At 41.9% G+C, this 24,660-nt stretch overlaps 2 protein-coding genes across 4 annotated transcripts in view; both read left to right on the top strand.

The window, feature by feature from the left end:
* LOC138961839 (b(0,+)-type amino acid transporter 1-like) overlaps positions 1 to 11,066 on the top strand; it is a 28,163-nt gene extending 17,097 nt beyond the window's left edge. For both annotated transcript variants that reach the window (XM_070333513.1, XM_070333521.1), the window contains 9 exons: positions 506 to 631; positions 879 to 978; positions 1,500 to 1,544; positions 1,819 to 1,942; positions 2,731 to 2,837; positions 3,403 to 3,499; positions 6,132 to 6,281; positions 7,824 to 7,992; positions 10,591 to 11,066. In XM_070333513.1, coding sequence (XP_070189614.1) covers positions 506 to 631; positions 879 to 978; positions 1,500 to 1,544; positions 1,819 to 1,942; positions 2,731 to 2,837; positions 3,403 to 3,499; positions 6,132 to 6,281; positions 7,824 to 7,992; positions 10,591 to 10,649 — 977 coding nt within the window. In that variant the 3' untranslated portion in view covers positions 10,650 to 11,066. The remainder of the gene's footprint in view (positions 1 to 505; positions 632 to 878; positions 979 to 1,499; positions 1,545 to 1,818; positions 1,943 to 2,730; positions 2,838 to 3,402; positions 3,500 to 6,131; positions 6,282 to 7,823; positions 7,993 to 10,590) is intronic.
* A 3,322-nt stretch (positions 11,067 to 14,388) lies between these two features.
* On the top strand, positions 14,389 to 23,877 carry LOC138961862 (neutral cholesterol ester hydrolase 1-like). Of its 2 annotated transcripts, none has more exons than XM_070333543.1 (7): positions 14,389 to 14,806; positions 15,789 to 15,972; positions 17,744 to 17,869; positions 18,233 to 18,359; positions 19,392 to 19,455; positions 21,414 to 21,603; positions 22,683 to 23,877. In XM_070333543.1, exons 2-7 carry the CDS (start codon positions 15,820 to 15,822, stop codon positions 23,271 to 23,273), a joined length of 1,251 nt encoding a protein of 416 aa, XP_070189644.1. In that variant the 5' UTR covers positions 14,389 to 14,806; positions 15,789 to 15,819; the 3' UTR covers positions 23,274 to 23,877. The 2 variants fall into 2 exon arrangements, with proteins under 2 accessions (XP_070189644.1, XP_070189651.1); XM_070333550.1 differs by having other exon boundaries at positions 15,805 to 15,972.
* The last annotated feature ends 783 nt before the right edge of the window (positions 23,878 to 24,660 follow it).

Consider the following 24,660-nt stretch of genomic DNA (forward strand, 5'->3'; position numbering starts at 1 on the left):
TGTGCTTGCGTGTACACACGGGGGTGTTCGGACACCGAGGAGAGTCTGCACACAAAGTTGACTCTGAGAAATAAATCTCTCGCCGAACGTGGGGACGAACTCACGCTGACAGCGGCCAACTGGATACAAATCCAGCGCGCTACCGACTGAGCTACATCCCCACCCTGGGAAGGTTTAGTTATTGACAAAACAAAACGAGCTTGTTTGTAAACGTTGACCTGTCAGTGGACGAAACAGAATGATACACACCAGAACAAATATAATGATGATTTCGGATTCCTGGCCTGGGGGTGGCGGAGATGGATCAACTGCACTTGGAACCTAGCTCACTTGGGACATAGCTCACTTGGGACATAGCTCACTTGGAACCTAGCTCACTTGGGACATAGCTCACTTGGGACATAGCTCACTTGGGACATAGCTGAGCTAGGTGACCTGTTGGTGGCAGAAAATAAACTTAACCAGCTAATAACACATTTTTACCTGTCTGTTTGGGTTTTTTCAGGTATGATCGGGTTCCTGAACTGCCTGAGCGTGAAGGTTGCCACCGGCGTACAGAACATGTGTACCTTCACCAAAGTCGGTGCTCTCATCATTATTGCCATTGGCGGCATTGTGGAGCTCTTCAAAGGTGACCAACTGACCGGTGTCCAAACGCCTTCAACTTTTTCAGTCAAGCGTTTCGTGTGTGTGTGTGTGGGGGGGGGGATGTGTGTGTGTGTGTGTGTGTTTGTGTGTGTGTGCGTTTATGTGTGTGTGTGCATGCGTGCGTGAGTGCGTGCGTGCGTGTCTGTCTGTCTGTCTGTTTGTCTGTCTGTATATCCGTCTGTAAAATTCCTTTATTTGCTGTATAATCAGACTGTCGTTGTCCGTTTCAGGCAACACAGAAAACTTCGAGGAGCCTTTTTCCGACACGTCCGAAAACCCCGCAGCCATCGCCATCGCTTTCTACAACGGGTTGTGGGCCTTTGATGGTTGGTAAGTTTACGAAGAAGGTCCTGAGTGTTCGATGAGTGAATTGTGAAATTTAGATCTAAATTAGTAATAATCTGCCACATGCTGGTTAGGAATGGCCAGGAATCCGAAATCATCCTTATATTTGTTCTGATGTGTATCATTCTGCTTCGTCCACTGACAGGTCAGAGTTTCATTGACGATTTCGTGCTTTCTGTAATGAAAGGTAACATGAACTTACCTTTCTTCTTTTGTCCAACTTTTTTTTAAATTTAGAGATGGCCTGATTTATGCATTAACTGGGGACAAAATCAGCATGGCTGTACTGAAGTATCTAAAGCAGTAGACAATAGCAGTGAAGGGCGACCATGTTGGGATTTTTTAAAAACAGGAATCAAGGTGGCCCCACGTGATCGTCATCTATCTAAACATGCCATCTAATGCTACATCATAAAGACGAATCACAAAACTGAATATAGGATGTGGAAGAAATGTGCATGAGATATACATATGATGGTCATGATAGTCTGCTCTTGTGTACACAGGAACAGCCTCAATTTTGTGACAGAAGAACTCAAGAATCCTTCCAGGTAAGCAACAGCGGCCTGGTAGCTGTTTCTTTGTCTCTCTGTGTGTGTGTCTCTCTCTCTGTCTCTCTGTCTGTCCCTCTCTCTGTCTCTCACTGTCTCACGCACATACATACACTCTAACCTCGTCTGAAATCTACAAATCTTCACCGGTTTTCACATTCTTGTTCATGTTTTTACCCTTGCAAAATAAAACTCCTTCGGGTTACTTTCATTTAGTGTTTAGTTATTTAGTCTAAGTTTTAAATCATTAAATAAATGTTGTTTTTCATGTCAGAAACCTACCATTGGCCATCATGATTGGGATACCGTTGGTCACAGTCTGCTATGTACTCGCCAACGTGGGCTATCTGGCAGTCATGTCGAAGGCTGAAATACTACAGTCCCACGCTGTGGCTGTCGTAAGTTCTCTCTGTCTGAGTCTGTAAGTCTGTCTGTATGTCTTGTTCTCTGTCTCGCACTCTGTCGATCTATCTGTCTGCCTGTTTCTCTCTGTCTGCCTGTCTCTGTCTGTCTGTCTGTCTGTCTGTCTGAGTGTCTCTCTCTCTCTTTCTTTCTTTCTTTCTTTCTTTCTTTCTCTCTCTCTCTCTCTCTCTCTCTCTCTCTGTCTGTCTCTGTCTCTCTCTCTTTCTCTCTCTCTAATGAATAACCACATATGTATGCTCTTCATGCCTCATCTTGATCATCATCATCATCATTATCATCATCATTATCGTCATCATCATCATCATCGTCATCTTTATTATCACGTTTTCCGACCTCCTTTTGTTGGTTAACTTTTTAACTTTTTAATTTTTAATTTATTTTTATTTTTTTTTATTTTTTAATTATATAATTGTGTGTCTATGCGTCCCAAGGACAGATTGTAAGAAAAGGCGTAGCCTTAAATCTAAATCCTTGTAAAATAAAGTTCAATTCAATTCAATTCTCTCTCTCTCTCTCTCTCTCTCTCTCTCTCTCTCTCTCTCTCTCTCTCTCTTCGAGTTTCTCTCTTTTCTCTCTCTCCTTCTCTCATGCTCTCCCTCACCCTCCCTCTCCTCCCTCCCTTCCGTCCCCTTACCAACAAAGTTAAATCACACTTTTTGTTTCCTTACATTCATTTCACTGAAGAAAGGCATGGCCCGAAAGTCTTTGGAACTTGGTGTTTACTGTGTTTTTTTTCTAATTAAACTTTTTGTCTGTGGCTCAGAGATGGGGAGACGTGTTGCTGGGCCGTTACATGGCGTGGTTGATGCCATTCTTTGTCATCGTGTCAACCTTTGGGTCTGCCAACGGTTGCTTGTTTGCCAGTGGCAGGTAAGTTTGAGGCTTTTGTCAAGAATAAATGATCCAAAAGTGTTAGACTGTTGGACTAAAAATCAAAAATCCAGAAACGAGAAAGGTTCTTTATTGGAACGTGAAATTATTGACTAAACGAATTATTCAATGCAACGGTTGTTTTGTTTGTTTTTTTGTTTTGTATTGTTTATTGATGGTTTTGTTAACTGGATAGACTGTTGCGAAATGTAGAAAAAGAATTCAACACTTTACCCTTGACGTTTGTTTGTAAAAATGCATTTGATGCGTTATAAGGCTGCTAATGCTCTCACACACACGCACGCACGTACGAACGCAAATACGCACTTTTCTTTTTTAATTTCTGGTTTACTAACAATCATGGGTCTTTCTGTCAAGTTTTCGAGAGAACTTCAGCATTGTCATCTTAATTGCAGGCATTTTTTTTTTTTACAAAGAAAGCAAAACAAATTAAAATTATAGATAAAATACTCTAGCTACGATATACAGATATATATACAAACAATATTCAAATGAATGCAACGATGTCCAAGGGAGTGAACTGCGTTCATTGTGCCTGTGACAGGTTGTCGTACGTGGCGGGGAGAGACGGCCATTTTCCTGAAGTGCTGGGTTTTATCAGCATGAAGAGACTCACACCCGTCCCAGCCGTTCTTTGGACTGTACGTCTCTTTTTTTTCAGTTTATATTTTTTAAAAAATGGGGGGGTCTCTGTTTTTGTGGGAATCCGCTTTCTTCTGAGATATGAGGGCTTACACACGGAGATGTCTTATTTTACAACCCGTTAACATAAAAAAAGGAAACATTTTACATAGTATATTTATGTTAACTAGAGGCAGAAGTCTATTATACTAGATGTAGTATTTCATCCACTTGTGGTAAAGGTAAATAAAATTATACTATACGTCTCTTCTTGTCGACCATGTTTTTTGTTGAAGTTTACCGTTGTAAATTCAGGGACGTTTTACTACTGCAATCTAAACCTCTGATTTTGAAGAACTTGCTCTTGTAAGTTTAAAAAGGCATTTCAGTTATCATTATGGGGGCGAGGACGCCCCCATTCTATACGGATAGTTTCGAGGTTGACCATGGGCAGCGCCATTTTGTTGTGAAATACGTCATCAGTTTGTGTACACAGGAAGTTGTGACATCCGTCACCCTATGGGAGGGGTGACGTCAAAATTGTTCATCTGTAGAAAGTTGTGAAATCCGTCACCCTATGGGAGGGGTGACGTCAAAATTGGTCATCACAGAGTTTGTGTAACACAGGAAGTTGTGAAATACGTCACCCTATGGGAGGGGTGACGTCAAAATTGTTCAACAAAAACATGATATGTCGCATTGTGCAGGGTCAACTGCAACAAACTCAAACCGAGCCATTCATACCTAGCTGTATTTGAGTGACTTATATACCCGACATTTTTATTTCTTATTTTTAGCACAGGTGTAGGAAAAATCATGAACCAAAATGTTATTTATTTTCTAATTTAACATTTTTTTTACAAATATGACCATGGTCTTTTAAACATACAGTGACATTAAACATTGTTATGTTAAAAAAAAGAAAAAAGAAAAAAAGCTTTTGTGCACAAATCAGAAAATACATTGTACATTTTACCTACATGCCAAACCGTGAGTGTCTGTGGCAAAGCCCGACCCAGGAAATTGCACTGATTTTATATTTAGATCAGAGAGAAATTGTCAAGAACAGGCGCTTGCATTTGGATGTGTCCAATGATAGTAGGTTTGGTTGTGATCAATCAGAATAATGTAGGAATAAAAATGTATGACAGTTTAGTATGATGACATGTAATTCACATATGCTGAAATATGATATTATACATCATGTAATATTATTATGGCTGTTGCCATGACCATGAAACCCAACAAAGGTTTAATGTAATGTAATTCAAAATACCAAAACCGAGCACCTATTAATCTCGTCTTTGCGCGTGAAGATTGAGGCCGTCTGCCAGTAGCGGTTAGGTCATACAGTGGAACCCCTCTCTAGCGACCTTTAAAATGTTGACAAAAATCGGTCCTTGTGGAGGGGGGTCCTTACAGAGGGAGGGGGGCGGAGTCAGGGGGCCACAAAGAAAGTCAGATTTAAAAAAAAAAAGAAAACAGAGAAGTTTGAGTTGCTGACGACCGTTCTCTCTGAAAGCAAACTGCTTCGATTTCATGTTTGTCCTTGGTGTCCACCAGTTCTGGTGCATGTACTACCCTGGCCAAGTTTCCTCTCAAGACATCAAAGAGACCGCCCCAGTATACTCTACAGCCTCTGGGCGAACCACCTCTCATAGCTAAAACTGGGTCAATGACCCCTGGGAAGAAGGTCAGTGTCTATAAAAATTTTACTCCTAGGCCTGCGGCCAGGGGGGGGGGGGGGAGTATACCGGTACCATTTGAGAATCAGACCAAATGAGAATTGAACCATTTGAGAACATCCTTTTTTTTCAATCACTACATCGAAGGCCTGCGGCCCGGGGTTCACATGGGTTGGTTTGTTTGTTTGTTTCAAACCCACACCCATATACACACATTTCCCATTTAAACCATTTGTCGGCCCCCTGTCGATATTTATCGACTAAGTTCCTTGTTCAAGTTACGGAATGAACTGTACGGGTGCGTTTCATTTACAAGGGGTTTAGAAGGAAAACGTCGACGCAACCTGGAAGGGAGATAACAATGTCAATCTTACGTATGTATCCTTGGCACAAAGGGTCAACATTTCCAAAAATAAGGCCTTGAATAAACAAGGCATTATTTCCTGAAATAAGGTCTTATTTTCAAGAAATGGCAACTATGTTCCTCGATCAAATGACTAAATTAATTTTATATGCTTAATTTTTGGGCTCAATCCGCCAATAAATACCACAAAAAATATTCTTTACTTTGTTTAAAAGTGACTTACAACAAAAATAAGTCCAAATGCCTGTTGGTTATGAGCTATGAATTTACAACGCTAAAGTTCAACATTACTCCTTTTTTAAATGTAATTCAAATCAATTTGATATATACTTAAGTTCAACTAAATCTAATTTATTATTGTTATCTTTTGATATTCATCGAAAGCATCCATATAATCGAGTTTACTAATCATTCGAAGCTTGTGAGAAAATGTGCCGCGTGAGTCTTGTTTTTCTTTTTCTTTGTTTTCTAACGTGATAATCGACTTCTGTCGGTTTTCGTCATTAGCCTTTACAAAGTGATCATTTGTTTACAGTATAGAATATATGCAAATCTAAGGCAAAATGGGGCTTTCTACGTAAACTGTTGTTGTGTGTGCTTCAGGTTGGCATAGCAATATGTTTGATAATACCCAGCGACTTGGGTCTTCTCATCGACATCTTCATCTTTTCCTCGTGGCTGTTCTACGGGTGGTCAACGTTGTCCCTGTTGATACTCCGCTACAAAGAGCCACATTTAAAACGGCCGTACCGGGTATGTCGGAGATTCAGTAACTGAATTGAACATGTTTTGTTGCTGTTTGGTTTTCTTTTTTTTCTTTTGCTTTCTATTCTTCTTGTTTAAATGCTGCATAATACGTCACTTAACTTTTGAAACGAGTGTAGCTGGTCTCATCGCATTGTTTAGGGTGTCCATTTTGTTTGATCCATCTTTTTGTTTTGTCCAGGTCCCGTAATTACCCTCTTATGTAAAAACAATGTCCTGTTTGTATTATTGTTATGTACCACGCCTGAATTTCTCTATGAGATAATAGGGCCTACAGTATTCTTATTCTTATTCTTATTTTTCTGTATCCAATTTTTTATTTTTTGTTTTTTGCTTTGCCAAGCACATCATTGTGGGGCTTTTAATCAAAAACATGCATCCGTCTACAATGTATCATCATTCATCCTTCAACATTTACCGTACCACTCAAGGAAACCTAGAATTTGATATACAGTACATGTTAGCATTTCATTATTACGACACACTTCCGATGTAAATGGCAAGTATACAAGACATATATTCACAACATTAGGACAAAACAGACAGACAGACATGTTACATACCATTCCGGTCCACAAGTAATACCGGACCATAACATGCAGAGTACAATGATACTGATAAAAAGAAAGAAAGAGAAAGAGAGAGAGGGGTAGTGATGGTGGTGGTATCATTTACAATTCATACACTCTTAAATACAAATACAAATAATAGACTCATCCAAATCCGTCGCGATATAACCTTGAACGGTTGAAAACGACGTTAAACATCAAATAAAGAAAGAACTCATCCAAATTTCTGAATAAGCCTCCTTATACTGTTTCCAGGTTCCGCCATTCGTTCCAAATATACTCATTTTTCTGTATCAAGGTTTCTGAATAATCCTTTTTTATTTCTGTATCGAGGTTCCGTAATAATTCTTTTTTGCTGTATCAGTCTACGTTTCTGAATAACCCTTTTTCCTTTATCCAGGATCCTTAACTGATAAATAGAGAATACTACATGGCTTGCTGTGTCGTACCAGATTTACACGAGTTGTTTTTTTAAATATTGAACTGCCGCGAGCGAAAGCGAGCTGTTCACTATTTGAAAAAGCAACGAGTGTAAATCTGGTACGGAACAGCAAGCCATGTAGTATTCTGTTTATCCTACATACTGTACTTACGTGTATTTTACTGAAAATGTCCTGCATTCGAGGCAGCTAAATTGAAGACGCTTGTTTTAGAACCTCGATCTCTTCTAAAGCCTCGTGCAATCTATTACGTCAAAGCAAAGAAACGTCACTCTGAAAGTGTGGCGTGACGTGTTAGTTCTAAAGATTCATCGAGGGTAATTAGCGAGCGCAATTTGTGTTTCTATAATGACGTTTGTCTCGGTGACTTTGGCATCATAAGCAGTGGAAAAACAGGTCCCTGCCAGACTTGCTTGACATGACCTCATTTACATGATATACACACGTGTGATTTGAACGATTATTATCTCACGGGTGTCTCTCTCACGTATGTAGGATAATCCTGCGTTTTGTGTATCCAGGTTCCGTTATTAGTGCCAATTCTCGTGCTGTTGGCATGTGCCTATCTGCTGCTGGCACCCATTATACAGAATCCGGGCGGCAGTGGCTCATTCACTCTGCTTCTCCTCGTTCTGGGCCTCGCCGCTTATGTCCCCTTTGTTCACATGAATCTCACACCTCCGGGAATGGGTGAGACACTGAAATATGTGTGTGTGTGTTTGGGTGTGTGTGTGTGTGTGTGTGTGTGTGGGTGTGTGTGTGTTGTGTGTGTGTGGGGGGGGGGAGTCTGACTGAGAGAGAGACTGGAGACAGAGACAGAGACAGACAGAGTGGAAGAGAAAGAGAGTGTGTGTGTCTGTGTGCGTATCATAGTTTGTGTGTGTCTCTTTGTGTAAGTATACATAGAGAATACTACATGGCTTGCTGTGTCGTACCAGATTTACACGAGTTGTTTTTTTAAATATTGAACTGCGAGCGAAAGCGAGCTGTTCACTATTTGAAAAAGCAACGAGTGTAAATCTGGTACGGAACAGCAAGCCATGTAGTATTCTGTTTATCCTACATACTGTACTTACGTGTATTTTACTGAAAATGTCCTGCATTCGAGGCAGCTAAATTGAAGACGCTTGTTTTAGAACCTCGATCTCTTCTAAAGCCTCGTGCAATCTATTACGTCAAAGCAAAGAAACGTCACTCTGAAAGTGTGGCGTGACGTGTTAGTTCTAAAGATTCATCGAGGGTAATTAGCGAGCGCAATTTGTGTTTCTATAATGACGTTTGTCTCGGTGACTTTGGCATCATAGGCAGTGGAAAAACAGGTCCCTGCCAGACTTGCTTGACATGACCTCATTTACATGATATACACACGTGTGATTTTAACGATTATTATCTCACGGGTGTCTCTCTCACGTATGTAGGATAAATTTGAGTGTGTTTGTGTCAGTGTGCGTCCGACCTGATAGCAATTTCCAACAAGAAGGCTTGTCTTTTTCATCGAATGGTGTTAATCTGGACTTGGCGTCGAATCGTTTTGTAAATTTACTTGTCAAAATATGATCTTCAAAACAAAATGTGAACTCGAGTTAGGTGTTAGGTTTATCTACATTATGAAAGAGAGACTGAGAGAGAGAGAGAGAGAGAGAGAGAGAGAGAGAGAGAGAGAGAGAGAGAGAGAGAGAGAGAGAGAGAGAGAGAGAGAGAGAACTCAGAACTCAGAACTTTATTACATAAGGATAAAGGTTTTAGGCTTAGCCTAATCTTCCAACCTGTCCTTGGAACATATACAGAGAATAATTGTAAACGAAAGCAAAGACTGCGCACATACACACACACACATCCACACCCACGTATACACACACACATGCACACATAAACTCACACACACACACACACACACACACACACACACACACACACACACACACATGCACACAAACACATGCACACACACATGCACACACACACACACACACACACACACACACACACACACACATATACACACACACATGCTCGCGCGCGCGAGCGTGCGCTCGCATATCTACACACAAGCACATGCTATCATTTCATACCTAAAATGAACAGTATCTAATCAAAGTATTAAACTAGTAAAACATCAAAATAATGGTCGAGTATAAACATAAAAAACAAAACACTTAAGAGCATTGATACATTATCCGAGTACACAATGGAAACTAGACATCAGGGGCAGTTTATAGTGTGCTCAAATATGTGTGCAACTGCCTTTTAAAGGCCTTTAATGATGCGGATCGTTTGATTTCTATTGGCAAAGAATTCCACAGAGATGATCCTGAAAAAGCTAAGCTGGATTTATAAAGATCTATACGAGGAATTGGAGGAAGTAAATTTTGAGACCCATACCTCTTCGTAACATGTGTAAAATAGGATTGCACATAACTGGGCACATCACCATGAACTACTTTATACATAAAGACAGCCTTATTGTATGCAAGGTGGGTTTTTAGGGGAAGGAAATTAAGGATGTTTAACTTCATTTCTGTAGACATGTGCGATTCATACAGGATAAGTTTTGCAGCACGACGGTACAAAGAATTGAGTTTTAATAAGTGAACATCGCTGCAGCCATCCCACAATGTCGAAGCAAAATTAATATGAGGCATTATATGAGCATGAACGAACATTTTTAATGTTTCAGACTTCGCATAATGTTTGAGTTTTGACAACAAATACAAATTCCTTGATAACACTTTGCAGAGGTTGCTTATGTGTGTTTGCCATTTCATTTCTTCATCAACAGTTACACCAAGTATGCGGTGTTCTTTAACTTGCTGTATTTGAGTTGTACCTAAGGTCAGTTGTAATTTAAGAGGACTTAGCTGATGCTTTTGTCTTGTGGTAATAACAATGCTTTTAGTTTTTTCTGGGTGCAGTATCATGGCATTTGATGTGCACCATTTCGCAACTTCGTCCAAAGTGTTCTTGAGAGAGAGAGAGAGAGAGAGAGAGAGAGAGAGAGAGAGATAGACAGACAGGCGGACGGACGGACGGACGGACGGACGGACGGACGGACAGACACACAGGCACACATACACTGACTCAGACAGACAGACAGGCCGCAGAGACACACAGAGACAATATGACAGACAGATAGACAGACAGATAGACAGACAGATAGACAGATAGATAGACAGACAGATAGACAGACAGATAGACAGACAGATAGACAGACAGAGTCAGAGACAGAAAGACAAACGGACAGAGAACGAACCACACACATAGCTAATCTTATTATGTTTTTATTTTCAGAAAAAGCGACTATGCTGCTGCAAAAGATCTTTGGCATTGTGCCAGAACATCAAGACTGAGCCTGTTTTGTCTGTGTGTGTGTATGTGTGTGCCCAAGGTTGTGCCCGGCGGGCGCGCGCGCGCGCGTGTGTGTGTGTGTGTGTGTGTGTGTGTGTGTGTGTGTGTGTGTGTGTGCATGTATACATTTGTGTGTGTGTGTGTGTGTGTGTCACAGTGTGCGTGTACATGTATACAGTTTGTGTGTATGTGTGTGTGTGTGTGTGTGTGTATACATTCGTGTGTGTGTGTGTGTGTGTTCATAGCCGCTCCTTCGTGACTCCCATACTTCCATTTTTCTCCAAATCACCAGTTTCTGTAACACCGTGGGCTACAGTCATCACTACCAGCAATAGAACACAATCTTCCAGTGGCATATGGGTTAATCAAGTCTTGTGAATGAAACAGACTGTAAAAAATAAAATAACATTAAAAGTCAATGTGAGCTTGTGACCGACGACAGTTACGGTGCACATGCACTTGTGTACATCCGTTTGAACTTGTGAACTCGGATACCCCTGTACTATCGGGGATCCACTAAGGTTTCCGAGACTGTGTTTTGTCTTTATTGGAATGGTCTGATGGAAGAGCCGATTCTTAAATTTGCATAGGTAAAACGATTGTTTTTTTGGTATAAGTTTCTGGAGTAAAATTGTGATTAATGTTTTTGTGAACAAGAAACAATTGACAGGTGAATTTATTCCATCTCTCTTTTTCTCTCCGCCGCGATGTAATTTTGAATAGTTGAAGGTGATGTTAAACACCAAGTAGAGAAAATAAAGGTACTCGACACCCCTCGAGTCGAATGTATGTTAACCTTGTGACGCAGGCACGCGGAATGTTGGGCCCTGGGGCCTACTGAGACTTTCTTTCTGCTTGGAATTCTGAAGAAAGACAACGTATATTTTTGTGCGTGTGTTTTCTGGACGCCTGGTGTGACATGTTTGGTCACAGGCTGAAATCCTTTGGGATGTGAGGAATTCTTTTGCTGGTAGGTTAATACAATTTTCTTTCTGTAAATGGGTAAGCAGTGAGAAGAAGAGTATGCTGCTTGGGGGAGGATTTATTTGAATGTTCATGAAGACTGTTTTATGAGTTGAATGTTTGGGAAAACTTTTGTTTATTGAATGCTTTAGAAAACCGTTTGAGAGAACGGTATTGTAGGTATGTTATTTGATAGGAATGATGTGTTTTGTTGTTCACAGAGTTAGTTTGTGGTAGTTGAAATTGTTGAGTTGTTTACGTATGCTTACGGCGTGCATTCTGTGGTTTGCAGGATGGCGGAGTGTGCGACGGGGTCTTTTTTTTAGATGGGGTTTTCGTAGACGGGTTTTTTAGTGGGTTATTTTAGCTAGGTTTTTGTAGATGGTTTTTTAGTGGGTTATTTTAGCTAGGTTTTTGTAGATGGGTTTTCTAGCTAGGTTTTCGTAGATGGGGATTTTGTAGATTAGTTCTCGTAGACTGGTTCTCGTAGATTAGTTCTCGTGGACTGGTTCTCGTAGATTAGTTCTCGTAGACTGGTCTTCGTAGACTGGTTCTCGTAGAATGGTTTTCGTGGACTGGGTTCTGTAGACTAGTTTTTGTTAGAGGGGCTCAGTGAGTTTTTGTAGATTTGTTTTTTTTTAGAATTGTTTTTAGGTTGTTTTTTTTTAGATTTCGTTTGTTTTAGATTAGAGTTTCATTGTGTTTTTTGGGTTAAAGTGGAGAGTGAGGATTTAGAGTAGAGTTTTAGAGTGTAGTTTGGAGGAAGGATTTAGTGTGTTTTTAAAGTGTAGCTTTAGAGGGAGAATTTAGAATAGTTTTAGAGTGAAGAATTGAGAGCGTTGTTTTTGGAGTTGTTTAGTCCTGTTGCAATACATTGAAAGTTTTGTATTTGAAAGTAAACCCCTGTTATCCCACACATTCCCCTTTTCATCTTATGGAATAAAAGAACCTGGTAATATAACTTGTGTCAGTTGCTTTGAGTGTTTGTGCTCGGTGAGAAAGGGTAAAGTAAATTGGCACTCGGTTACATCAACAGTTCTGATGACTAGGTGTGAAAGGAGTTATGGTTGGAATCTTTAAATCTTTTAAAATATTCTGTACACACTGGCACACACTCACACACACTGGCACATGCATGCATACACGCACACACGTACACACATTCACACACACACACACACACACACTGGCACACGCATGCATACACGCACACACACACACACACACACACACACACACACACACACACACATTCCGGCTTCGACGCTGATTTTTTCAGTGGATAATAAGCTTTCCCATCTTCGGTATGTCGATGAAAAGGTACGTAAAGACAAGGAAGAAAAGAGCCGGGGAAAAACCATAATAAACTCCGATCACAGCAGGCACAGTCGATCCTGTTCTTGTGACCACCTATCGAAAGAGACCCGACCTGCCACAACAATCGAACCCAAAGATCCCAGACGATTTAAAAAAAAAAAAAATCTAATTCACCTGTCCGTAACGACCACTTTTGATCGGTCCCTGAGGTGGTCGTTGAAGACAGGTTCGACTGTAGAAACAAGCAAAGACCTATATAAAACCGAGGCTAATAGCGTTGAGTAGTTATCAAAGGCGGATGAATTCACTTTGGAGGGGGGGTTACAAAATGACTGCGAAGATACAAGTTGACGGCGCCGAAGCGCCTAAGCCTCTAGGGGGGTCCGGGGGCATGCCCCCCTGGAAAATTTTGTTATCCAAAGAAGCAAAATAGAGCTATCTGGTGCATCCTGAGCCAATAAATTACCTCTTTTTTGGGGGGGTGGGGGGGTGGGGGGTTACGTAACCCGTGTAACCCCCCCCCCCTCCCCAGATCCGCCCTTGGTTATCCTATCTCCGGTTTGTCGGTGAAAAGGAGAAAGAAAAGGACAAAAGGTAAAAAGAACTGAAAGGAAACAATTGAAAAGTACTGTCATTAAGATTACAGTGCCTATAGATAAGAAACAATCGTCGACAAAGACCTACAACGCTATGTTGATAATGTCAAGTAGATAGGCAGGGACAAGCAGAGACATATAAACGAAATGGTGCTGATAGTGCTGATGATGACAACCACCGTCAGAGTTTGTAAGGTGACAATGCGCTGAGCTGAACTCTAACCTCACTGACGGCGGAGCAACCATCGTAGCATCGCACTCTCCCCTCAACGGACCTGCATCGCACAAAGCTCTGATTAGATAAACGTCGATACTGTCAACTTCGTCAATACTACAGGCGCGCGAAATTATGAAGAAAGAAAAGAAATAACAACAAAAAATATGCAAAAGTAAAATAAAATAAAAAAACAAACGAGCAAAAACGAAAACGGAGCACACACATATACCTACATACGCACGCACGCACGCACTGGCACGCACGTACGCACTCTCTCTCTCTCTCTCTCTCTCTCTCTCTCTCTCTCTCTCTCTCTCTCTCTCTCTCTCTCTCTTTCTCTCTCTCTCTATCTCTCTCCCTCTCTCTCTCTCTCTTTCTCTCTCTCTTTCTCTCTCTCTCTCCTTCTCTCTCTCTCTCTGTTTCTCTCTCCCTCTCTCTTTCTCTCTCTCTCTCTCTCTTTCTCTCTCTCTCTCACACACACACACACACACACACACACACACACACACACACACACATAGGGCCTACGCACATACACACAAACGAATTTCTTGACAGAACTTGTAAATGTTATCGCCACATTTCTGCAAACTCGAACTCTCGTCATGTGCCTTTGCTTAAAACAACAAGTTTGGGCATATCTGCACAACATCACCTGAAGACAAAAGCCAGAGAGAAAGTGAGGACACGCCTGAACACTAGACTTACCTGTGATTTCTTTCCCCTCCCTGCGGTGCGACTTTTATACACTTAACATCTTCAGGGAATGCTGTGATTGTGTCATCGTCAGGGATTATGTCCGCGTGGGGCTGCCATGTAACGCAAGGAAATCAAGACATTATGATATGGCGACCATATTCCTGAAGAGTTGTTGCCAATACAAAAAATAATATGAATCACATGATTTTTCAGTACAGACAGCTGATTTTTTTCTTCTCGAAGTAAAATTTAACCCGCTTGTGAATTCTAGCATCACAGAAGGATTCTCACCCCTGAATCTCAGACAAGACCTTTTCGGCTTCCGCGGCATTCATCGATAGGAAACTCCTACAGAACACATCCACAGGTGAGACTGTTGTCTATGTCTGTTTGACTAACGATAGTTTGGTTGGCGTACGGCAAAGTAAGATCTGAAAGATATGACGGTTTGGGACAGGTGCGACTGTTGTCTTTGTTTGTTCGACTAAGGTGTTTTAAACGATAGTTTGGTTGGCGTACGGCAAAGTAAGATCTGAAAGATATGACGGTTTGGGACAGGTGCGACTGTTGTCTATGTTTGTTCGACTAAGGTGTTTTAAACGATAGTTGCGGTTGGCGTACGGCAAAATATGATCTGAAAAATATGACGGTTTGGGACAAAACCATTTGGTAAGATATTGATTTAACTATTGGCACTCCCACCGTGGAGAATCAGGAAAATCATTTACTTCACGGCAATTAAGAGACAGTGATTCGATTAATCAATAGTGACGTGGTTACAGTTACCCATGGCCTGGCAGGTGATTATTTTTTAATGTCAAAGTCCGTGAGTGTCGCTGGAACGTAATCAGAAATTTTATTGAGTAAGCTTTCTTTCCAGCCCTTAAACTGACATACTTTATGTTTTCCTGTTTGGGGGTTATACTGGTTCAATACTTAATAGTGATTATTCTAAAACTGTTAAATCTAACTGAACATAGCGTTTTTGTTGAAAATAAGTCGAAATAAGGCAAACACCCATGACTGGCGGAATAAATCCGTGTCAAGTTCGTGTTCTTGTTCATGTTCTTGTTCTTGTTCTTGTTCTTCTTTTCCGTCGACGCATGTATGCAAGTTTCCGTGTACTGTATGTTCAAGGCGCCATGCTTCTCCTCAGTGAAACGATCATTTCTCAGGCTTTTACATACAACATAAACACCCTTTTGTTTTTTAAACACTTTTCGCTAGGGCCAGACATCTTGGCTGCTTCCTTGGAGAGTGATAATTTTTCAAAAAAAGTATTTCTTATGGAACCACAGTTCATGCATCAAATCATGCGAAAGAATGCTTATCTCACACTGATCATGCAGATTCTGGCGTTGTCAGATTCCATTGGTCAGCATGAAGGTCCTGTGCCTGCTGACGCTGAGTATGCTGGTTCTGGTTCTCGCCTACCGGATCCACCTGGTCTTGCAGCGCCCTCTTCCGCCAGGCTTACCGGAACCGGAAAAGATCCGCTGGCTCGATGAGTGCGGACGAATTGCTTTGGCGGCTGTAAGTTGTGCAGTGGTTGTGGGTTCAGATTTTCTCTCAAGCCAAAGTTATTTCCGTGCATAATCAGTGAGACATTAACAGCAAACAATACCTGCTGTCATCTTTAACTGACAGATCAGAAAGTCTGTGTGAGTGTGTGTGTGTGTGTGTGTGTGTGTGTGTGTGTGTGTGTGTGTGTGTGTGTGGCCGGGGGCGATTGTCAGTTACAACAAGAAGGGCAAAGCCCATACAACTCACATGCTTGACCTTGACCTTTACATGACCTTGACCTTCAGCAATGACATCATACACTAAGAACTGCTTTACACATTTTTCCTACCAAAATACATGTGACCTTGACCCAAGGTCAAGGTCATGCAACACAAAGCTGTTAATTCAAGACATAGGAAGTACAATGGTGCTTATTGGCTCTTTCTACCATGAGATATGGTCACTTTTAGTGGTTCACTACCTTATTTTGGTCACATTTCGTAAGGGTCAAAGTGACCTTGACCTTGATCATATGTGACCAAATGTGTCTCATGATGAAAGCATAACATGTGCCCCACATAATGACATTAATGTTTAAGTTTGAAACAGTTATCTTCCATAGTTCAGGGTCAAGGTCACTTCAAAATATGTATACAATCCAACTTTGAAGAGCTCCTGTGACCTTGACCTTGAAGCAAGGTAAACCAAACTGGTATGAAAAGATGGGGCTTACTTTGCCCTATATATCATATATAGGTGAGGTATTAAATCTCAAAAACTTCAGAGAAAATGGGAAAAATTTGAAAAATAGCTGTTTTTTAGACAACATTTATGGCCCCTGCGACCTTGACCTTGAAGCAAGGTCAAGATGCTATGTATGTTTTTTGGGGCCTTGTCATCATACACCATCTTGCCAAATTTGGTTCTGATAGACTGAATAGTGTCCAAGAAATATCCAACGTTAAAGTTTTCCGGACGGCCGGACGGACGGACGGACGGGGGGAGGGGGGACGGACGGACGGACGGACGGACGACTCGGGTGAGTACATAGACTCACTTTTGCTTCGCATGTGAGTCAAAAATCAAACAATCTTTACAGTTAACAGGTACTATCAGAAGGAAAAACAACATTCTTTCCTCAAAAACTGTTTCCCGAGCCCCTTATCCTGCCTCGACATAACAAAATTAAACAAGAGGCGAAGCCTTCAAGGCTCACGTAAGAAATCGACAAACAGTAACACAAACTCAATCACTCCGTCACACATACACACACACACACACAGTAAGCAAGGTGAAACTGTGCAAGAAAGCGAGACCCTGGATCTGCCAATTAGTCTCGGCCCGCTCACAATAACAATGACCGAGACTTTCAGTAATTCCTTTGCGTGACGTCTAACCCTCTTACGTCATAATGTGACGTCTTCAAATGGTTTCTATCACACACGTCAAACACTTTTGACCGAGACGTAATCTTCTTATGCGAGCTTTATCCATAGACTCGGAAATGTTAAAGTTTCTATCACACACACACGCACGCACGCACGCACGCACGCACAGACAGACAAAGTTTATCATCGCATAGGCTACACTTACGTGAGCCAAAAATCATCATTGCCTAAAAACTTTTTGCTTTTCCATTAAAACAACATCTTTCATACTTTGTTGTCAATTGTCAAACGTTCCATAAACGTACGTTTCTTTTTTTCTTCTTTTCTTTATTTTTTTTATTCATTATAAGACCTTAATTAATTATTAATCGCTATAACAACCTTGAAACCTGTCTAACTAAATGTGTTTTCAGAACTCTCTGATGCAGTACATTGGGGTCAACCCTGGTAGCGACAGCCTGAAGATCTTGAGCAACACGCTCTTCGCTCTCATGTTTAATCCGCTACCTTGGCAGCGTCCAGACCCCGTCACGTTGACGGTATGGTTTGACCAGTGTGTGTGTGTGTGTGTGTGTGTGTGTGTGTGTTTTAGTGTGTGTGAAAGGGAGGGTGTGTTTGTGTGCGCGCGTGTGTGTACTGTGTGTGTGTGTGTGTGTCTGTGTCTGTGTGTCTGTGTGTCGGTGTGTCTGTCTGTGTCTATGTGTGTGTCTGTGTGTACACACGCGCGAGTACGTATGTCTGTAAATCAGCACACTCTTGACCATGTCCACATGCACGCATGTCGCTATGACAAAATCGACCACTTTAAATTATGACCATTCTTGTCTTTCACCGCTAACCCGTGTCAGTTGAAATCATAAACACCAATAGAAAACTGACCCAACCGGCTGTTTGGTCAGCAGGTCATCCAAGACGTGTATGACGGGGTGCCGGTCAGTGTGTACACACCTCAAAAGACCGCCTCTTCTTCGCCCACCCAGCCCACCATTATCTACTTTCATGGCGGAGGGTGGACCTGGTTGTCTGTGGGTATGTTATTATTCCTCTGCTTTTGCGTTCGTGGGCTTTCACGTCAAACTCGTAGTCACGAGTGGGCTTGGTTTACGTATGGCCATTTCTTCCCCGCCATTAAGGCAGTCATACTCCGATGCCGGAGCTAGGACTGAGTTTTCGAACGCTAAATCCGAACTCTGACATGGATTACTTGGTCTTGTGCGTGCGTATACACACGAAGGGGGTTAAGGCACAATTAGTCATTCTGCACAAAATTGGACCTGGGAGACGTGCTGCATAGCCAAATAGATTGAAGCTTAAATACCAACATCGGGAAAATGTCCACCACTTACCCAAGTAGGCTCAGTCGGGATTCGAACCCCGAACCTCCCACACGGATGGCCGACGTCCAACCACTAGGCTACTCGCCTGTATATTCACTATCGCCTGGCACAGAATCCTGAAACGTGCGGGAACTAACTTTGGTTAGCTCGGAGGTTCGGGTAGGTTTGGGCCGGTTGGGATTATTTTGTTCATTTCGTTTGGCCTATTTTGATTGTGTTTAAATTGACAATTTAAACCGTTCTCGTGCAAGTCTTTTATGAATCAAACGTGGTGGTCAAATTTCATTTTTCGTTTGAAGTGTTCTCAAAAACCCGCAAGTCAGAAAGTTCATTTGGGACCACACACACACTATATACGTACGCACGGACGCACTGACACACGCAAACAACACACACACGCACACGCATGCAAGCACGCACGCACGCACGCACGCACGCACGCAGACACACACACACACACACACACACACACACACACACACACACACAATCCTACCCCTTCACTTCATGCATGGCACCAATAGGACCTGCAAAAGCTATGAACAAAATGTATATATAAAAAGTGCAAGCGAGTGTTTCTGGAGTAATAGAATGTCAATGCAGTTTTACATTTCAACACTGGTTGGGGAATGGTAGAGACAAAGAAGACAAGACACAGTCGACCACGACCACAACAAAATGCAATACCTAAATGATCGATGTTGCATTTTTTGTTGTGTGTCAGGTGTGTACGATGGACCTCTGAAACACCTGGCGAACAGCACGAGACACAAGGTCATAGCAGTGGAGTGAGTATTGTCATACCTGTATATACTCATCTCGTCGACATTTTCATGCGTATCTTGAAGCCCGACTTTATTCATGTTATTCCAAGGTTGAGAAAAATATGTCACTTCCTACCCCTCGCCTCTCCATTCAAATCCTCTTCTGTCTGACGTCAAACACCCTTTCAAACAAAAATCGAAATGGAAACTCCCCCAATGTTATACAACATGATGTGTATATATATGTATAGGTTACAACACGAGTGGTTTTTTATATGGCTTGTATTTCAGTCAAGACCCAGCGGATGAATATCATCGGGAGACACGAGCCTCTGGCGAGTGGCTCTCGATTGATATTCCCGCTGGGTCTTGACTGAAATACAAGCCATATAAAAAACCACGAGTGTTGTAATCTGTATATCCCATTCTACCATCAAACACAAAGTGTAGACTACTAGCGGCACTGTTGCGATCTGTGCAGGGTAAAACTGTTGCCAGCGAGACTTAGCCCTTTTGCAACCTTAAACTAAGTGACCGTCGCTGAAAAAATAAAACGAATGAGTGCATCGATAAGTACGCGGTAACACTACTTTCAGACCATTTAAAAGCTTTAAGTAAAGGTTCATAAGTTGCAAGAAAGTAATGAAGTCGAATAGAAATTAATTTAGTTGAAGCGCACAATTCTTTTGTTTTGCGTTTCAGGTCGGCAGAACGGGCGAAACGGGTTTGGGACCCATTTGGCTTACTCGATTCAGAATCGATTCCACGTTGTTTTTCTCGAACGTGTGTAATTAGGCTTATTGACAGAGAAGCAAATTTTAGGGAACAAATATGTAGGTTTAGATTTAACCATTTGCTCCCTATTTGAAATGTATCTACGTGATAAACTGTTTTGCGAGTGTGTTTGCATGGATGAACTTAAACTGGTACGGGTGTGAGGAAAACGCGACCGACACGTCTGTCACCGCCGATTGATTGCATTTTGAAGGAATATGACTGGATTACGGAAAAATATGTGGACTTACTGCAGAGCCAGGCAAAAGAGTAGACTTGCTCGCAAAACACGTGAAACAGCCGATGTTTGATAGCTGAAGGCGCACACCAAAACACACTACCGACAGATTCTCAAAAGTCGTCTGCTAACGATGCAAGGGGAGGGTACTCGTGTTTTTGTTTTGGTTCGCTAGCATCTGGTTATCTTGTAAGTTGAATGTTCGTTTTTTTCGACCTGCATTGCTTTCATAATGAAAGAAACTTTTGCTTATTGCATCTCATACATCAGATCAGTTCTGAGATTCATTTTTGCGTGCAACTGATTTGGTTTTCTGAGCCGTGCAATACGATTTTAGAACTTCATACAAATGTGTCACATTGTTCGGCGCGAGGTCAAAGGTCGGGAGGAAAGTAGTCCTTTGCCCAAATCGGAATCTGCACTATCATATATTTTTTGGAGTCCATGATGTATTTATTGAGCTATAAAAATACAACATATATACCCATACTGAAGTAACAGAGACAAAGAAGGGAGGTCATGGGATATATACATATATATATATATAAGCTTCATTTTGGAACCTTTAAAATTGACGTTGATAAATCGACTAGTGTCTGCTTCATCCTGTGAAGGTGGAGAGGGGGGGGGGGGGCGGGGCTGTTTGTTTGGCTTACCAGCGACCTTGAACTATGCACTAGCTCCGTGAAACATTTCCACTCTTCAGATCCTTTTTGTTAACATGAATATAGGTAAAGGTTGGGGATCTTTTTGAGTAACGGTAACATTTTACTATGAATATGGCTAATGCATAAAACTTTTTTCGTTTTAACTTATCAGCATTAATTCATTTTGATAACATGACTCGACTGTAAGTAAAAGCGGGCGCTATTTGGCATACCAGTAACATTTTACCTGGTGAATGCTGCTCAGGCATAAATCATTTACATTGAATATCCATTTTCAGTAATTGTACTCCATCTCTTTGCAGATATCGCAAGGCCCCGCGCCATGTATTCCCAGCAGCGTACGAGGACTGCCTGGCAGTGACGCAATACGTGGTAAAGAACGCGCGTCAGCTGGGAGTGCGTCAGGACGCCATCATCGTGGCTGGTGACGGTGCTGGGGGAAACCTGGCCGCCGCTGTGGCTTTAGCTCTCAGGGACAAGCTCACGATGCAGGTACAGACGACACCTTTTTCTAAATCCCACCCCAATAAATTCTAAACGAAAACTCGGAAAACAACAGAAACCAGTTTTGGTGAATTCTTCATCAAATTTTCGGCAGCCTGTCGCTGTCTTCTTCAGGATAGTAATGACAAGTATAAGGAATGACGGCACGTGATGTATAGTGTGTCGTCATAATGTCACTGCCTTCTTTCAGGCCTCCTCCCTTTCACGCCGTTTGTGTGTGCGTGTTCACAATGTCTGGAACAATACCATTGTTTTAGGACTCCCTTCCTTTTGGCTTTTAAGACCTGACTTTTTCTGATTGTTTGAGGACTTGAAAAGTATTTTCCACTTCATTGATTGATCTTTTCAACAAAAAGTTGCATGTGACGAGATGCGTCAGTTTAGCCTTTTGTCGGAGATGGCAAAGAACCCGCGTGTTAAGCTGCAGCACGTCATCAAGACGTGACATCATTCGAGCGTTATTAACTCACGTGATGGTGATATACGACGGTTGAAAGGGAACAGTTGATATTAGGTTTAGGTCCCTCGTATAATTATGTGGTCTATCTATATATAGGGAAACGTTTTTCACAATGTGAGAAAAAATATAACAATCAAAACAAACTCTTAGCACACTATTTCTTGTGTCAACGCTTTGTTGGATGTGGCAACTCCAAAACTTGAACAAAGAGACTGCCAACGTTTCAAAATTCAGAATCAAAAAACAAGAAAGGTAGGTTGTTGGAACGTTTGTTATTGACAAAACAATACATTCACAAATATATCGACCCAACGGTCTTTTAAGTGCACAGACAAACAATTGATAACGAAAACTTATCTGGCTGATCTTTTCTTCCGCCTGCCACGAAGCCGCAAGCGAATGAATCAACGCTAGTTCAACCTTTTTTCTGTCAACCTAGCAAAGTTAATGGGACAGTTGGCATCGAGCACTGATAAACAGGGCGTACGTGTCCCTTTGATTGAGCGTGCATGCTTGGGCTGTGTTCGTTCGTGTCAAGGGGAGGAAGCCATGCTACAGATCGATGGCCTATCTAATACACTGGCACTGATTATTTCATTGTCTGCAGATTTTAATCAACCCTGCGCTTCAAGCCCTGAACTTCGCCACGCCTTCTTATCAGGACAACGCCCGCCTCCTACCCGGCATTACATCCGCAGAGAAGGAAGCCACCAACTGGCTGAGATACGCAGGCGCTTCGCCCCGCCTCCTGCCCAAGCTCCTGACCAATCAGCACGTCTCTCACGCTCACGTGACGCGCTTGCAGCCCCACCTGGACAGCCGGAAACGCCTCCCTCGATACCTGAACCTGACCACACGCCACACGGCAGCGTCCAGGCGTGCCGAAGTCAGTGTGGCCAAAGAGATGGACGTCAAGGTCACCGACCCCAGGTTTTGCCCTATGCTGACCACTGACGTAACGGGGGTGGCCAACGCTTACGTCATCGCGTCGCACTATGACGTGTTGCGTGACGAGGCGGTGATGTACGCGCACCGCTTGCTGGATAGTAAGATAAAAGTCAAGCTGAAGCACTACCGCCACGCTTTCCACGGCTTCTTCCTGTTCTCGGGGGGAGGTTGGATCACGTTCACTGAAAGCGTGCAAGCTATGGACGATCTTGTGGACTTCCTCAACCTGCACATCTTCAATATTACCTGACATCATAGAGCACTTCAAGTTTATTTTTATTTTTATCTCGGACCTGGTTATTGGCACAGTGGAACTATCAGACACAATTTAGAAATGCAGCTTACATCAAACTGTCTTACCCATGCAGCACATTACTGATATCTTCCAATATTTTCCGACACTCACAAAATCCCATGATAGATGTTAAGCATGCAACTCATCCATACCCTACATTCTATGTCACCTTTGTAATTAAGGCGAACTCACGTTTTGCGCAAAGTGTGTGAAACGGAAATGGTTTGAGACAAATGAAGTATCCAATGCCAGACGTTTCGGAAATGCACAGTACTAGGTACTATAACGATGAAGTCTATACAAGTAGTACGATGAAAACGCGCCCAAGACAGCCAAGCAAACAGGCAGACAAGTTAAGAAATAAGCAACAAGCGTGCAACACAGAAAACGGGACAGCAAACAAACATACTAACAGACCAGCAAAGAGACGAACACACACGCGCGCACACACAATTACACAGAAAAAGACGGACGAGGTATGAGACACGTGCATACTCTGTGTGTGTGTGTGTGTGTGTGAACGCAGAACCTGGTTGCATTAAAGGATTCGGTTTTTTCATGTATGTGTTCGTGTGAGTACATGTATGTTTGTTCGTGTGTGTGTGTGTGTGTGTGAATGCAGAGCCTGGTTGCATATAACTTTATGTAAAAGGGATGATTAGGTTTTTCCCTGTGACCTTTCGGCCGCCCACGACTGTGCAAGTGTGTCTGTGCGTGTGTATGTGTGTTTTTAGCTGCTCTGGTGAATCAAATACAGTATATATTTACATGACCTAGCAGACATGTATCCCAATTTTAGAAGGGAAAATAAAAAATGTTGATAAAAAAATGTGTTCCTTCCAACATTAAAAAATCTTTGTGCTTTAATTTAGGCTTTGTACTAGCTACTGTGTAGTTGAAGCTACTAATTTATTTCAGAAAATTACTGTACGGTAGAAGCAGGATCCCAACACCTTCAAGTGGATCACTCAAAATAGAATAACACTGTCAAATTCACCTACTTTTGTCATTTTTATGCCAAAGTCAATCCTTCAGTAAATGACGACATTTCATCCTGAACATATCATACGTTCAGAGGGGTTTGCCAATAGCTAGTTCAAAAATTCTCTGCGTTACAATATACAGATCTTATAGTGTTGACACACTTCAACCTTCTGTCTTTAAGATGTCCTGAAAATGAAACAAACTACATGTGAAGAAATTGTGTTTGTTTAAAGGGACAGCCTGTATGAATCTACCTACTGTTGTATACATTTTCTGTGAATATATTGCACAACCTTGTTTAGAACGGATTGCCACTTCTGGAACAACGTACCGGTACTTCGGAAAAACACAGCATCCA

Source organism: Littorina saxatilis, linkage group LG1 (assembly GCF_037325665.1).
Source record: "Littorina saxatilis isolate snail1 linkage group LG1, US_GU_Lsax_2.0, whole genome shotgun sequence".
Taxonomy (NCBI): Eukaryota; Metazoa; Mollusca; class Gastropoda; order Littorinimorpha; family Littorinidae; genus Littorina; species Littorina saxatilis.